The 13,885-nt window shown below is 58.8% G+C and overlaps 3 protein-coding genes across 3 annotated transcripts; 1 reads left to right on the forward strand and 2 right to left on the reverse strand.

Moving 5' to 3' along the window:
• The first annotated feature begins 322 nt into the window (after positions 1 to 322).
• On the forward strand, positions 323 to 3,886 carry MRPS26 (mitochondrial ribosomal protein S26). Its single transcript, XM_052780816.1, has 4 exons — positions 323 to 638; positions 1,711 to 1,848; positions 2,615 to 2,738; positions 3,142 to 3,886. The coding sequence occupies exons 1-4, from the start codon at positions 355 to 357 to the stop codon at positions 3,271 to 3,273; spliced, it is 678 nt and encodes a 225-aa protein (XP_052636776.1). The 5' UTR covers positions 323 to 354; the 3' UTR covers positions 3,274 to 3,886.
• Positions 3,678 to 5,527, reverse strand: LOC128139087 (mesotocin-neurophysin MT-like). The gene is made up of 4 exons (XM_052781023.1): positions 5,408 to 5,527; positions 5,018 to 5,222; positions 4,359 to 4,443; positions 3,678 to 3,849 (listed from the first exon to the last, which is right to left on the reverse strand). Exons 1-4 carry the CDS (start codon positions 5,525 to 5,527, stop codon positions 3,678 to 3,680), a joined length of 582 nt encoding a protein of 193 aa, XP_052636983.1.
• Positions 5,528 to 7,977: 2,450 nt separating this feature from the next.
• Positions 7,978 to 9,933, reverse strand: LOC128152715 (vasotocin-neurophysin VT). The gene is made up of 3 exons (XM_052811302.1): positions 9,655 to 9,933; positions 8,906 to 9,107; positions 7,978 to 8,235 (listed from the first exon to the last, which is right to left on the reverse strand). The coding sequence occupies exons 1-3, from the start codon at positions 9,841 to 9,843 to the stop codon at positions 8,072 to 8,074; spliced, it is 555 nt and encodes a 184-aa protein (XP_052667262.1). The 5' UTR covers positions 9,844 to 9,933; the 3' UTR covers positions 7,978 to 8,071.
• Positions 9,934 to 13,885: the final 3,952 nt, after the last annotated feature.

Genomic DNA, 13,885 nt, shown 5'->3' on the forward strand with positions numbered 1-13,885 from the left:
TGTCCTCTGGTGGGGGGGGGGCCGTGTTTCATGAGGGGGGGGGGCCGTGTTTCATGAGGGGGGGGGCCCGTGTTTTGAGGTGAGGGGCTGTTTCCTGGCTGGGGGGGGGGGGCTGTGTCCTACGGAGAGGGCTCTGTCCTGGGTGGGGGGGTCCTGTCTCTTTTGGGGGGGTCTTGTCTCCTTTTTGGGGGGTCCTGTCTCTTTTTGGGGTGTCTTGTCTCCTTTTGGGGGGGTCTTGTCTCCTTTTTGGGGGGGGTCCTGTCCCTCTGCCCCCCCCCGCACTACGTTTCCCGCCAAGCCCCCTTCACAGCCTTCCTTTCCCATGATGCTTCGCGGGCGGCGCCCTTCGGCGCCATGTTGCCGGCGCTGAGGCGCTGCGGCCGAGCGGGGCCGGTCCTTGGGGCCGCGCTGGGTCCCGCCGTCCTACCGGGACCCGGAGCCGTTCCCGGCTTCTGTCCCGGTCCCGGTCCCGCCTGGGGGCCGCGGTTAATCCCGGCGCGGGGTCGCAAAACGCGGCAAGACCCCCCCGCCAAGTCCAAGGCGTCGCGGGTGAAGGTGCCGCCGCCCGTCGACCCCGAGGAGCTGCTGGTGGTCATCGAGCGGTACCGGCAGCACCGGCTGGTCCTCGGCGCCCTCCGGTACCCGTGCGGGGAGGAGGGAGGGTTAGAGGCCTGGCCTGGGGCCGCTGTGGGGCAGGGAGGGTCGGGGGGGGGGCTGGGTGTAGGGCTGTGGGGCAGGGGAGGGTTTGGGGGGGCTGGCTGTGGCTCTGGGCAGGGGGCTGGGGAAGGTTTGGGGGGCTGGTTATGGGGCAGGGTATAGGGCTATGGGGGAGGGTTGGGAGGTCGGCTGTGGCTCTGGGCAGGGGCTGGTTATGGGGCAGGGGGCTGGGTATAGGGCTGCGGGGCAGGGGAAGGTTTGGGGGGGCTGGTTGTGGGGTAGGGGGCTGGTTATGGGGCGGGGGGCTGGATATAGGGCTATGGGAGAGAGTTGGAAGGTTGTCTGTGGCTCTGGGCAGGGGCTGGTTATGGGGCAGGGGGCCGGGTATAGGGCTATGGGAGAGGGTTGGGAGGTTGGCCGTGGCTCTGGGCAGGGGGCTGGTTATGGGGCAGCAAGTTGGATATAGGGCTGTGGGGCAGGGGAAGGGGGGGGGGGCTGGCTGTGGCTTTGGGCAGGGGGCTGGTTTTGGAGTAGGGGGCTGGTTATGGGGCTGTGGGGCTACAGTGGGGCAGGGGAGGGTTGGACTTGTGGCTGTTTGGGTTTGCTGTGGTGCGGAGGTGGGTTGGGCTGGTTGTGGGGCAGGGGGCTGCGTGTGGGGCTGCTGTGAGGCAGAGGGCTGGGTACAGGTCTATAGGGTTGTGGTCGGGCAGGGGAGGGTTGGGCTTGTCGTTTGGGGCTGTTGTGGTGCAGAGGTGGGTTGGGGGGCTAGATGTGGGTCTGTGGGGCTGCTGTGAGGGAGAGGGCTAGCTGTGGGGTTTGTGGCTGGCTGTGGGGCAGGGAAGGGTTATGGGGTCTGGGGCCACTTTGGAGCAGGGGCGGCTAGACCCCAGGTTACTGTGTGGTAGGGAAAGGCCAGGGCGGTGGGACTGGGACCGCGGTGGGGCAGGGGAGGTGAGGGTGGTGGGGCTGGCTCTGCTATGGGGCAGGTTTGGGAGAACCTCCTAGGCGCCCAGCCCCGGGCAAGAGCTGAGCGGCCCCCCCCCCCCCCGGCAGGGCCGAGTTCAGGGCCGAGGTGCTGCAGAAGAAGCGGGAAGCGCTGCTGTCCCAGGAGGACTCGGTGGAGCTGATGGAGGAGCACCAGCGCCTGATGGCCTGGAACGAGGCGGAGAACGCCCGGCAGCGGGCACGCAGGTCAGCCCGGCCGCATGCGAAGTCGGGAGGGGGCCGCTTCCCTTCGTGGCTTTGACTTTTGCTCGTGCGGAACTACATTTGACACCCGGCTCGGTTAGAGTCAGGCTTAATTTTTGCAAAGACACTTGACCTAAATTTTGACCTTTTTTAAATAAATCTGCATGCCCAGAGGTCATGTTTCCAGCACCTCCCGCTGCTGAGGGGTAAGTCACCGAGCTCTGGATGACTTCCCGCTAAGTTTCTCCATGTTTCCTCCTGCGCCGCTCCCAGGGAGCCATCCTCTGGTCAGACATGGGAAGCGTGTCAATGCTTCCAAGAAAATCAGCATCTGTTGAATCTCAAAAGTGGGAGAAGGTTAAAGGGAAAAGCCCGACTGTCCCGTCCCCACCAGCTGTCCCTTGGCCCGTTAAAAAGCACTTGAGCTTCTGCATCCAGGTCCTGCCAGAAGAATCGCGTGCTCCGACTTGGAGCTCCCAAACCCTGCTAGGTCTCAGGTCCACAGCATGGCTGTCAGTGCCAGTCCGTTTGAAAGCTTTTGTGTTAATTTTTCTCTACCAGGAGGGGAATTCTCTTCGTCCCCACACTGGGGACAGCAGGGGCTCTCTTCCCTGGCACCACTGCTCTGCTCCTTCCCGTTTGTTCTGGCTGCACTCAAACTTGGTGGCTTTGCATCCCGAGGGATTAGTGTGTCTCACTGAAGTGCCACCCTGCAGAGCGTGAGTGTTCACCAAAGCCTTGTTGTTTTGTTTTCCTTTCCGTATGGTAGAGAGGAACGAATTAGGAAAGAAGAGGAAGAACAGAAGAGGCAGAAGTTACAGGCTGCGGAGAGCAAGGCCAGGCTAATGGAGGCTTTCCTGAAGGAGAAGGAGAAGGAGGTTCGCCAGCTGCAGGTAAGAGCAGCTGGTGCCTCCTGGGAGGAACGCTGCCAGCATTCCCTGTGAGGGATTTGATGGCAGCCTGTGGGAGCGACGTGGAAGCCGTAGGCTTATTTTCCTGAGATTTTTTTGTGTTGGTAGCTGGGAACACGAGTGTTAGCGCCTTCCAGGAGTGTTGACAGCGTGTGGATGGGATAGAGGTTGAGTGAGAGCTCTCAAAACAGGGTGGAATAATCCTGAGTGAGAGAATAAAGGTTTCCTTGTTCTGGACTCGGCTCCTGCTGAGATCCTGGCGATGCTGGTGCCATCTCAGGGTCTCTTGGAGATCCATGAGCTCTGTGGGCACCACCAGCTCCTGCACTGCCCGTAGTGACTCGTCCGCTAATGTGTTAAGAGCCAGTACTTCTCCTTCGTTCAGGAGGAAGCCAAAACGTTCATCACTCCAGAGAACCTGGACGCGCGGATCGAGGAGTGCCTGGACAACCCTCGCAACTACAACTTCGCCATCGACAAGGAGGGGCGGATCGTCAAACGGACGGCGTTGTCTTAGCGGTGCTGGCCTGGTTTCTGCCCAGAGGCTCTGCTTACGAACTGGTTTCTTTCTTTTAATGTATAAATGGCCCACAGAATTGTTGGAGAAAGCCTGCGGGTCTGGCTGTGGTTCTTCTGAAGGGTTAGTGCTTGCGGGAAGGAGGGTGAGGGAGAAACTTGGGCTCGCAACAAGCGGCAGGCAAAGGCACCAGCAGTCTGTCTCAGCCCTGCGAGGCGGCGGCAAAGCTGCTGGTGTTCCTGTGCCTCTTGCTCTGACTCTCTGCGATTCCACCTCCCACGTGTTTGGATCCCTCCTGCTTTCACACAAAGCGTGTAGCGGGGGGGGAAGCAGGAACGGTCCCAGGCAGATGCTGGCTCTGAGCTCCCCAGTGTAGCCCTGGCACTGTTTGCATGTCGACCCCTCTAGATGCTTTTGAAAGAAAACGAGGTCTGAGTGGCTTTGTAGGAAACGCTGACCCTCCGCTTTTTGTTGTTGGGGGAAAGAATTTGTTGTTCCTCTGGTTTCTGCTGTGGTGGAGGGACCCGTCGTTCCTGTTCACACTTTAAACCCTCCTTTGCACATCTGTTGGTGTGGCTAAATGAGCAAATGTGCAGAGGATGCCTAAATGATAGTGGCTTTATGTGTCTCCTTTTCTATTCCCCCCCCCTTCAGCCTTCTTTTACTCATCCCCTGGGGCTTAAGTTGTAGATAATGCTGTAGTTACTCTGGGTCCTCTTTGGTGCTTCTGGCTTACTGGGGTCTTGCAGACCAAGCTGCACTCTCAGCTTTGCCCCAAACCCGCTGGTTTGGGGCTGCCCAACACCAGCCTGGAGTTTGCTGTGGTTCAGCAGAGCCCAGGCGGACTGACCACAGGTCCCTCTGCCCTCCCTCACTCGGACAAAACACCAGCTGCAGGAATTAACCTTAAATCCTTGCTTTTTATTTATGCTTTCCTAAAAATAGCTTTTTCTCTCCAGCCAGCCCTCCTGAGACTGCACCTAAAGCAGGCAAGCGCACAAAAAACTCAAGACTTTTTTTTTTTTTTTCTTTCTGTACAAGTTTTATTTCTAATTAAGATCATCAGTTAAATCTGAGTCACAGACCTTGGCTTGTCTGTTCTCAGCCTGATGTGGGGCTGGTACAGCTTGATAGATAAGGGATCCTGCAGGTTCTTCTCTCCCGGGTGGTCTACGCAAACAGCATTTCTTGGTCGCAGGATGAGTCAACCACGCAGCCCTCTGTGTGGGGAGAGAAAGGGGAAAGCACCGCGTGAAATGAGATGGCACAAACCAGCCCTCGGAGAAACCCCCTCTGCTGTTTTTTAATTGCATCAAGCGAGATCGTGTTCACTTGGTGCCCTGTAGCTCCCCAGCATTTGTAGCAGGATCTCTGGTAGCGTCTAACTTAGGGAGGAGGCTGGGATTTTTGGAAAACCATCGTGAAAGCAGGAGGGGGCATGGGCTGCCGTGCGCCGCAGGAATCCTACCGCTTGCTCAGCCCCCTCGATTTGGTTGCTGTCTGCTTTCTCCCTTCCCTTGAAACCTCACGCTCTGTTATCGTCTTCCCTGGGCTCGGGACCAAGTCTGCCCTGAGTGCTGGCCATGGCTGTTGGGCAGATGGATGGACGGATGGGACAAAGAAAGTCCCTTGTTCGACGTCCCTTCTCCCACTTCTATACTGTAACTCTGAATTCCCCCTCACGTGTGTGAGGACCCCCGTGACGAGGGTCCCAAAAGAGACACGGACCCAGCGCTGCCCTCACCGCTGCTGCAGCAGATGCCGGGGGCCGCACAGCTCCCTCCGCTGCCGCCGCAGGGTTTGTGTCCCGACTCGCAGGGTGTCGGCAAGAAGTTTTCCTCCTGGCACCGCAGGGTTTCGGAGGTGCCGATGTAACAGCCCAGCTCTTCTCCGCAGCAGATGTTGGGACCGAAGCAGTGGCCCTTGTTCCTGGGACCGCAGGGCATGCACTGCTCGGGGAAGGGGGGAAGAAAGGTGCAGGGAGAGTTAGTAGAGAAAACATCTGGGGTCAGGTTGAGCCTTTCCCCTGGTCCTTTCCTCCCTCGTGCCGGCATCTTCCCTGCCGTTAAGCCCCGGGAAGGTTGGGAGACAGGAAGGAGGGGGTTAGGAGGTCTCCCGGCCCGCAGGGACGTACCTTCCTGATGTCCATGTCCAGGACGGCGCGTTTTCCCCCGATGGGGCAGTTCTGGATGTAGCAAGCGGAGGAGAGAGCCAGGAGCCCCAGGAGGCAGACGGCGAGCGCTTTGCAGGGCATGGCTGCGGGGTCCGGAGATTTTTCGGCTTTTCATCCCGGCGAGCAGTCGTGTATATATAGTGCTGGCTCCTGCTTACGCATGCCGGCACCGGCGTCACCCATTTCCCTTAAAAACCACAAGGCATTGCTTTCCACACCGAAGGGCTCTGCTAATAGCCAGAGGTCGAGGACGTGAGGTCAAGGCCAAGGTGTTGGTTTTCTCCTTGGTGATGACTCTGACGGCGGGAAGGGGAAATGTGCGGAGGCTGCGGATGCTGCTTGGGGCTGGGGTCCCTTCTCTGCCAACCCCTTAGGGCTGCCGAGCTGTGGCTTGTCCCACCTTGCTGACGTGGGTTGGGTAGGGATGAAGGCAGGCATCTCCGTGGCCTGGTGGGACGTGTCCTCCTGGGAGCGGGGTGAGCAGGGGCTTTGTGCATCCCTTGGCTTCAAATCCCATCTGGTGGGGGGGGGAACCAAACCGGTATCGTCCTCCAGGAGCATCTGGGGTGGGAAACGCCGCGTTGGTCCTTTCCACCCATCTCTGCCTGGCCTTTGGGGGATGCTCATCCTCGCCTGCTTTTGTCTAACAGCACCGAGGCGGCCTGAAAACACCAAACCTCATCGGCAAAGGCCTGAAAACCCAAATTGCCCCGTTGCTTTTGCCCTGGAGCTGCACGTGGGGGCTTGAATGTGATGCCCTGGACCATGTACGTCATCAGCAGGTGAAGGACCCCCCTGGAGAAACGGCACAGAGGATGGGGCCGAAGGCTGATGCAGTCATGCAGAGAGTCTTTCTCACCCTGACCCCTTGCCTTCATTACCGCAATTAAGAGCTTCCTGCCTTGAATAAATTCCTCTGCTGCGGACAAATCTTACGTCTATCAAGACCATTACCCCGGTCCCTCGCTGCACCTGCTTAACTGGGAATTAGGCAGCCCAGGGCCCAAAAGCCGTGACCTCTTCTTGTCCCCTCTGCCTTGCTTCGAAATCAGCCACTTAGCGTGGCCGGCAGGGAGGGCAGCCGGGTCCGTGTCACCCACCCGGGGTCGGGCAGCTGGTGAGTCCTGGTCCCTGGGGACAAGCCAAGCGCTGGGGTCCACGTTAATGGGTGGGAAACAGGGCTCAGCATCTGCCGTGTGACATCCCAGCCGCTCAACCCCGGCTGCCGTCCCGCTGCGGCGTGGGGTGGAGGGGAAAATCGCCATCCCAGAGCCCCTACAGCTGGTCTGGGGGTGCCCGGACCCCCACAGGCAGGGTTGGGATGCGTCTCGGGGAGATAAGTGTGGATAAAAAAACCCTGGTTATCAGCTCCTGGTGCTTTTTGGGACCTCGATGCCCTGATGCGGAGGCTCCCGTCAGCCTGGAGCATCATCCCGGCTCAGCCTCGTGTCCCTGTTGCTGCAGGAGATGTTGGGGGTCACATCCTGCGTCCTGGGACGGGCTGGGCTTAACACCCCGATTTCTCCATCCCATGCGTGTCCAGCTTGAAGTCACCCATCCGTGCTGGCGTTGTCCCTTTCCCAGTGATTTTGGGATAATTTTGGGTCGCCCACCTCCCCAGGGCTGGGATAAGATGCTTGTCGCGGGGACCAGGCGCTGGGTTAATCCTGCACCCCCTCCGAGGTGCGGGGAGCTGACGCAGGCAGGATGGGTCCCGCTGGTGTGGAGGAGCTCCACCTCCTCAGAGGTGCCACCTCCCTCGGGGACATTATAAAGGACGGGCTGTCCCCCACTCTGTGGTCAGATCCCAGCCCGGAGAGAGCCCGGAGCAGGGACCCCGCCAGGGTAAGAGATCCGTTGAGGGGGTAGGGAAGGGGATTGGGGTAACGGTACCCCGAATTTGGGGGTGATGGTGGAATAACCAGGGGACTGATCCTGCCCATCGGTGTCTGGAGGGGACCAGTTTGGTAAGTGATGGTGGGGAAAGGTGAGACAAGCCCTGGGGGGTTGTATAAAGCTGGGAACCCAAATCTTTCTGCTCTTGGGATTTTTTGGGGGTGGTTTTCCTTACTTTTTATCATTTTTAGTAGACGCTGCCTGTCGTGCCGCTTCCTGAAGGCAACGGGGACCCGATTCTGCCCCAAGGAGGGGTCTTGGCCAAGAGGTAACACCATGGTGGCACCCCCAGCCATCCCCAGTCTCCCGGGGCTGGAGGTGCTGGGAGGCTCAGCACCCGTGGGTGCTGCCGGCGCTCCTGGGGTGGGACCCGATGGCCAGATCCCGAAGGCCAGCTCTGCCTGGGCTTCTTTCCCTTAGCGCTGCAAGGATGGGGCCAAATCCTGCACCCAGCCCGGCAAAACCACTGCGGATGGGAGCCAAACCACACGGGGCTGGATGGGGATTTGGGGCGGGGGGGGGGATGAAGACCGAACAACCAACCTCCAACCCCCCCCACCCCGCCATCCCTGAGCCCCAAATGGGTCCCCTGGAGCCCCAGAGCAACCCATCCCCAGCACCCCAGACGAAGCCACCACAGTGCACGAGGACTTTTATTGGGTCTCGTATTTACAAGGCTGGGGTGGGGGGATCGGTGACGGTGGGGGGGGGGACGCCCGGCGCCTTGGCTCAGAGGAGGGGATGCTTGCCCTGCTGCTGTCGGTTCGCCAAGTGCATGAGCTTGAGGAGCAGATCTCCAGCCGAGCCGTCCAGCACCGTCAGGTTCTTTTCCGCTGTCTCCTGAGCCCCGTCGCTGCCCTCGTCCAGGCAGCCGGCGTCCATTGCACAGGTTTCTTCAATAGAAAGCAAAACGTCAGGACAGGACGGGTTATTTGGGACAGTGAGTGTTTTATTTTCAGGTGGGGAAGGGGTTGGTGGCAGCCAGGGGTGCCCGCACAGCTCGCGCTCCAGCTTCGTCCCTCCTGTTAACCAGGGAGCGGGAGTGGCTGGGCTTTTTCCGGCACATCGGGGAGGCTGTGTGTGTGCCTGGTTGGGAAAAATCTCGTGGTGGAGGCTCGGGATGGAGCTCCGAGCCCAATCCTTATCATAGAATCACAGAATGGTTTGGGTTGGAAGGGACCTTTAAAGGTCACCTACTCCAACCCCCCTGCAGTGAGCAGGGACATCTTCAGCTCGATCAGGTTGCTCAGAGCCCCGTCCAGCCTGACCTTGGATGTTTCCAGGGATGGGACATCGACCACCTCTCTGGGCAACCTGTGCCAGTGCCTCACCACCCTCATCGTAAAACATTTCTTCCTTATATCTACTCTGAATCTGACTATCCCAAAATTATCTCAAAACGAACACACCACTGCTGCCGCTCTGCGCCTCAGTTTCCCCTTTGTAAAGCGAAGGCTAACTGGAGGACAAACCCATGCCGTTGCGATCCCCCCATGGCCCCAAGACACCCCAAACTCTCCAGACCCCCATCCCGCTGACCCCAACACCCCCCCCCGATATTACCGGCGGTGCAGCAGATGCCGGTTGCGGCGCAGCGGCCGCCGGAGCCGCAGGGCTGCCCGCCGGCCTGGCAGGGTGAAGGCAGGTAGTCTTCCTCGGCGCAGCGCTGCGTCTCTGCCGTGCCCAGGTAACAGCCCAGCTCGGCGCCGCAGCAGATGCCGGGGCCGAAGCAGTTGCCTCTGTTCCCGGGACCGCAGGGCATGCACTGGGGGAAGGAGCCACTTGAATCCCCCGTATCCCCCTCCCAAAAAAAAAAAGGTGGGGTACACCCTGCTTGCCCTCCCTTGTATTTGAAAGCAGCCCCCTCCCCAATTTGCCAGCCCTCGGGGTGTCACGCCGGCATGGGGTGACCTGTCCCTGTCTCGTCCCTGTCTCCGGCAGCGTGGCCCCGTTTTGGGGGGTCCCTGCTGCCCCCCATGTCCTCCCTGTCTCTGCTCCATGGGGCAGAGCCCTGTCCCCCCCCGACAGAGACGCTCAGCTGTAGCCAAGCCCTGTCCCCTCCTTGAGGTGACAACACCATTTTGGGGGACACACACACACACTCATTCCTCCGCCACCGTCCCACCGCGTGCCCTTGGGCATGTCCCCCAGCCCTCCCCCAAAAAACGGGGTGCACCGCGCTGCTCGGGGGGGAGCGTGGCACGGCCGAAGGTGCCCGCAGTTAACGAGAAGCCTCTGCAACCCACGGAGCCACTATGTCCCCTCCCAAAAGCCCCATCCTGTCCCCCCCAAACCCCCATCCCATCCCGTACCTGTCGGAGGGCTGTATCGGCCAGGGCCCGCTTGCCGCCCCGGGGACAGTTCTGGATGTAGCAGGCGGAGGACAAGGCGAGGAGGCAGAGGAAGGAGAGGGGCAGCGAAGGCTCTGCCATGGTCGAGGGTGCTCGCGGTTGTGCCACGCGTGCCAGGGGAAGCCGGCCGCTCTGCCGCTCGCTTTGCATCTGGCCCCGTGCTGTGCCAGCTGCTATTTATGCTGCTGTCGCCCCTTCCCAGGGGAGGAGGAGGAGGAAGACGAAGAGGGCTGGGTTGGTTTTTTTGTTGGTTTTTTTTTCCTTCTGTCTTTTTTTTTTTTTTTTTTTTTTCCCCAAATCGCATCCAAGTGAATCTGTAATTGAAGTGATTCAGTGCAGGAGCGCAAGCGGCAGCGCTCAGGGCTGGTGAATCCCACACCACCCCGAGCCATGACTGCTCCGAGGGGCATGGGCCACCCCAGCGATGGCCAGTTCATGGGGAAGGGTGCTGGATGGGGGGGGGGGGGGTTGGGGGGGGCGTGTGCTCGGTCAGAAGGTGCTGGGTTTGGAGAGGGATGAAAATTCGGGATTTGCTGGCTTGGGGAGGGTTGTTGGTTTGGAGGGTGCTGGTTTGGAGGGATGCCAGCCTGGGAGGGATACAGGTTTGGGGAGGGATGCTCATTCAGAAGATGCTGGTTTGGGGAGGGGTGATGGTTTGGGAGGGATGCTAGTTTAGAAGATGCTGGTCCAGGTGGGATGCAGGTTTGGGGAGGGATGCTCATTCAGAAGTTGCTGGTTTGGGGAGGATTGTTGGTTTGGAGGGTGCTGGTTTGGGGAGGGATGCCAGCTTGGGAGGAGTGCTGGTTTGAATGATACTGGTCCGGGAGGGGATGCTGGAGGGGAGCGATGGGGTCAGGGCTGGGGGAAGGACTCTGGGGTGCACAAAGACCCACCTAAACCAAGGGGCTCAGCTGCAGCACTGGACCGCAGCGTGCCGGCGCGTGGAGCAGCACCCTGCCACAACCCGCGCCCAAAGGGACCCGTCATTGCTGCCCACGGCTCACCTGCCTCTTCCACCTCTGTTTCTCCGAGAAACGAGACAGCAGAGAAACCAATGGCAGAGAGGGACAGGAAAAGAAAGGAAAAAAAAACAAAATGCACCTTTGGGGCTAGCATTGACCCTTCTTTTGGCAACCAGGGGGTCCCACCTGTGCTGAGACCCAGCGCGCTCGTGGCACCGATGGGCTGTCGGAAATGTCAGTACGGGGCAAACGGCAGCAACAATCCGCCCCCCCATCCCGTCATGAATATTCCTTCCAGTCCCAGATCCCCTTTGCAGCAATGCTGAGGGCGACCTCGGCAACGTGAAATTAATATGCAGAAGGGAATCGGGTGCCTAACGAGCATCCGCTGCCCCCCCCCCCAAAGCATTGGGGCTGGCTCACGGTGATTAAGAGGGACTCGTTTGGGGGTGCTGGGAGGGATGGGGTGGGCAATGGGGGGGGGGGTTGCTGCCAGCTGTGGTCCCGTCTCTGGGGTGATTTTTCTACCCTTCAGCCTATGCTGAACTCATCTTCATCAAAGGTGGGACATCGAGGCAGAGAACCACAAAAATCAGCCTGGGGGTGTCACTTGGGGTGGCTGGAGCATGGCTTTTCCCCCACCCTCGTTAGCATCCCTCATTTTCTGACCCTCATTAACATCCCTTTTCTGCCAGATCAGCGACCCGGACTGGCTCAGCACCCGTTGGAGCAAGGGGGACGGTGGTACCCCGGGTGGGGAAGGGGCTGCGGCTCTGCTCGAGCATCCCGAAGGAAACCGTGGTCCTGCTGTGAGCCACCCCAGCAAAATCAAAATGCTTTGAAAAGCAAAGAGAGCGCCGTGCTGGGCTTCATAGGCACCAGCGAGGGATGTCGGAGGGAGATGAAGCCCAGAGCATCGCTTCGCCGCCCAGGGGAAACTGAGGCACACAGGGATAAGGGCAAGCATCTATTTTTGGGGCAAAGCTTGTGGTGCTGGGAGTCCCAGCCTGCTCCTGTCTCCTGCCCTGTGATTTTGGATTGATGCACCAACCTGGGGAGTGAAGGTCCTGGTTTTTGGCAGGCTCCTGGGCTTTTTGATGGGTAAGATGAGGGTGATTTTTTCCCCCAACCCCCCCCGGCTGGGATGAAGGTAAAACTGCAGCCCCTGACTCAGGTCTCCCTGGGACCAAGGGAGCGGTGAGTTCCCAAATTCGCCTCGTGCCCACCACCGGAGATGCTGAATCACTCACGTGGGGCAGCCGTGAGCAGCTTTAATGACCAATATTATTAGCACCGGCCACGTTTCCCCATCCAAATCCATCCCTTCACAGCGGGAGCCACAACCCACTTGCGTTGCAGGACCGAGGAGGACGCAAAAGCCCTCGGCTGGGAAAACTTTTCTTTAAAAGAAACCCAAATGTCAGCTCTAAATTGGGTGTTACACGCTCATGCTCCATCTCTTCATTACTGTATCGTAAAATTACATTAGCCGGGAACGATCTGCATTCAAATGACTCTGTGTCTGGAATGATAACGCGGGAATATGAGATTAAAATGTAATTATGCTCTTTAAAGTCAAGGAAGGTTAATAAAATGTTTTTCCAAGTTGCAGAGGCTCCGCAGCCGCAACACAGAATCACTTACGAGAATCAAGGGGAGGATGAGGTGGGAAAGGGGAAGCAGGGGGAGGCAAAAAATGTATAGAAAACATAAAAAGGGGGTTTGGGGGATGAAAATCTTGAGGTCATCTAGGGTGAGTCATGGCACAAAGTGACCTCAGGATCATGGGGGTTTCGTGGGGCTGGGAGCATCCTTGCTGGGCAGTGATGCTCACAGGTACCCAGCCGCAGCCCCGGGGCGATGCTGGAGCCCCCAGCCCACATCCAGCTCCTGCTTGATGCTTTGGGGCTACTCAAATCCGTGCTCCAAATCCCCCCACATCAGCCACGGGGGTCCCGTCTCCAGCACTGGATTTGCTCTGCCACGTCCCTGCTCTTCCCCAGGCTCTTCCTGGGGCCCCAGAGGAGCCCCCTTCGTTAGCGCTGATCTCCTAACGACATGCGAGGCAGGCGAGGCGGGCACTGCAGCATTAATCGGCGGCGTTAGCTGCCTGCTATCTATAACCCAGCTCGCCTCTGCTCACGGAGGAAAGCCCCAAAGGCCTGCCACAGGGTGGGGAGTGGGCAGCATCCTCAAATCCATCCTCCCCATCCCTCCGGCTCAGCTGAAACACGGCCCCAGCTCTTCCTACACATCAGCAAAGGGGCTGGGGGATGCTGGAAGGGTTCAGCCGCAGAGCTTCGCCGTTTGTGCCCTTCCCAATCACTTTTCACATCAGGGAATAACTCGGATGGTGGGAAACGGGGTGTCCGGCAGTGACCTCCAAAGTTCCTGCGCTGTTTCACTCCTAAAACACCCTCTGGCTATACCCATAGCTTTAAAGCATCTTTGCTGCATAGAAATGATGATGATTTTTCCAATCCTTGAGTGATCACACCCTTGCACATGGTCAGGGCAAACCACAAGACTATTCCCCCCCCCCCTTCATTAACAGTGGGAACTTTGTTAGCTTTGTGAGGTTTTTGAGAGCTCCTCCAGAGGCAGGAGAAAGGATGGAGGTTGCGGTGCTCTGCTGCAGCCCGCAGAGGTCAAAAAGTGACAAAGTTTAATCAGAACAAATTAGAGGATATTGGGTACCGCATGGAAAACTGGAAGATTTTCACCAATTTGTGCGTTTTCCTGCCTTTGCTGTGGCTGGAAAGGGATGCAGCAGAGAAGGAGAAACTTCTCAAACATGTTGCTTGTGCGCTGGGGATAGGAAGCAGGTCAGGCTGACAAAGGAGCGCTCCCTTCTCCTCTCTGGATGAGCAAATGCTCCTCAAATGGGCCTGTCTTCGCAGCATTTAGTGGAGAGCTAGCCTGTCACAAAGTGTTTCAGACAGTCGCCGTGAATTCACGGCTTGATGGGGGTTAATGGCTGGAGGCTGAGGGCGGAAAGGGGGGGATCCTGCACCTCCTGGCTGAGCGCAGCACCTTCTTTTCTCGTGTCACGGCTAAAGATGCTCCTCTGCTTCCATGACGTGATGGAAAAATAGCTCTGATGCTCATTTAAAGAAGGAAGCGCAGCCAACGTCAAAATTTGCTGGGGGGGGGGGGGGGGGCTGCTTTTATCACTTGTCCATTCAAATCCATCCCACTGGGATGCAGACATCACGTCGGGAGGTCACTGA

The sequence above is a fragment of the Harpia harpyja genome, chromosome 2 (assembly GCF_026419915.1).
Source record: "Harpia harpyja isolate bHarHar1 chromosome 2, bHarHar1 primary haplotype, whole genome shotgun sequence".
Classification (NCBI taxonomy): Eukaryota; Metazoa; Chordata; class Aves; order Accipitriformes; family Accipitridae; genus Harpia; species Harpia harpyja.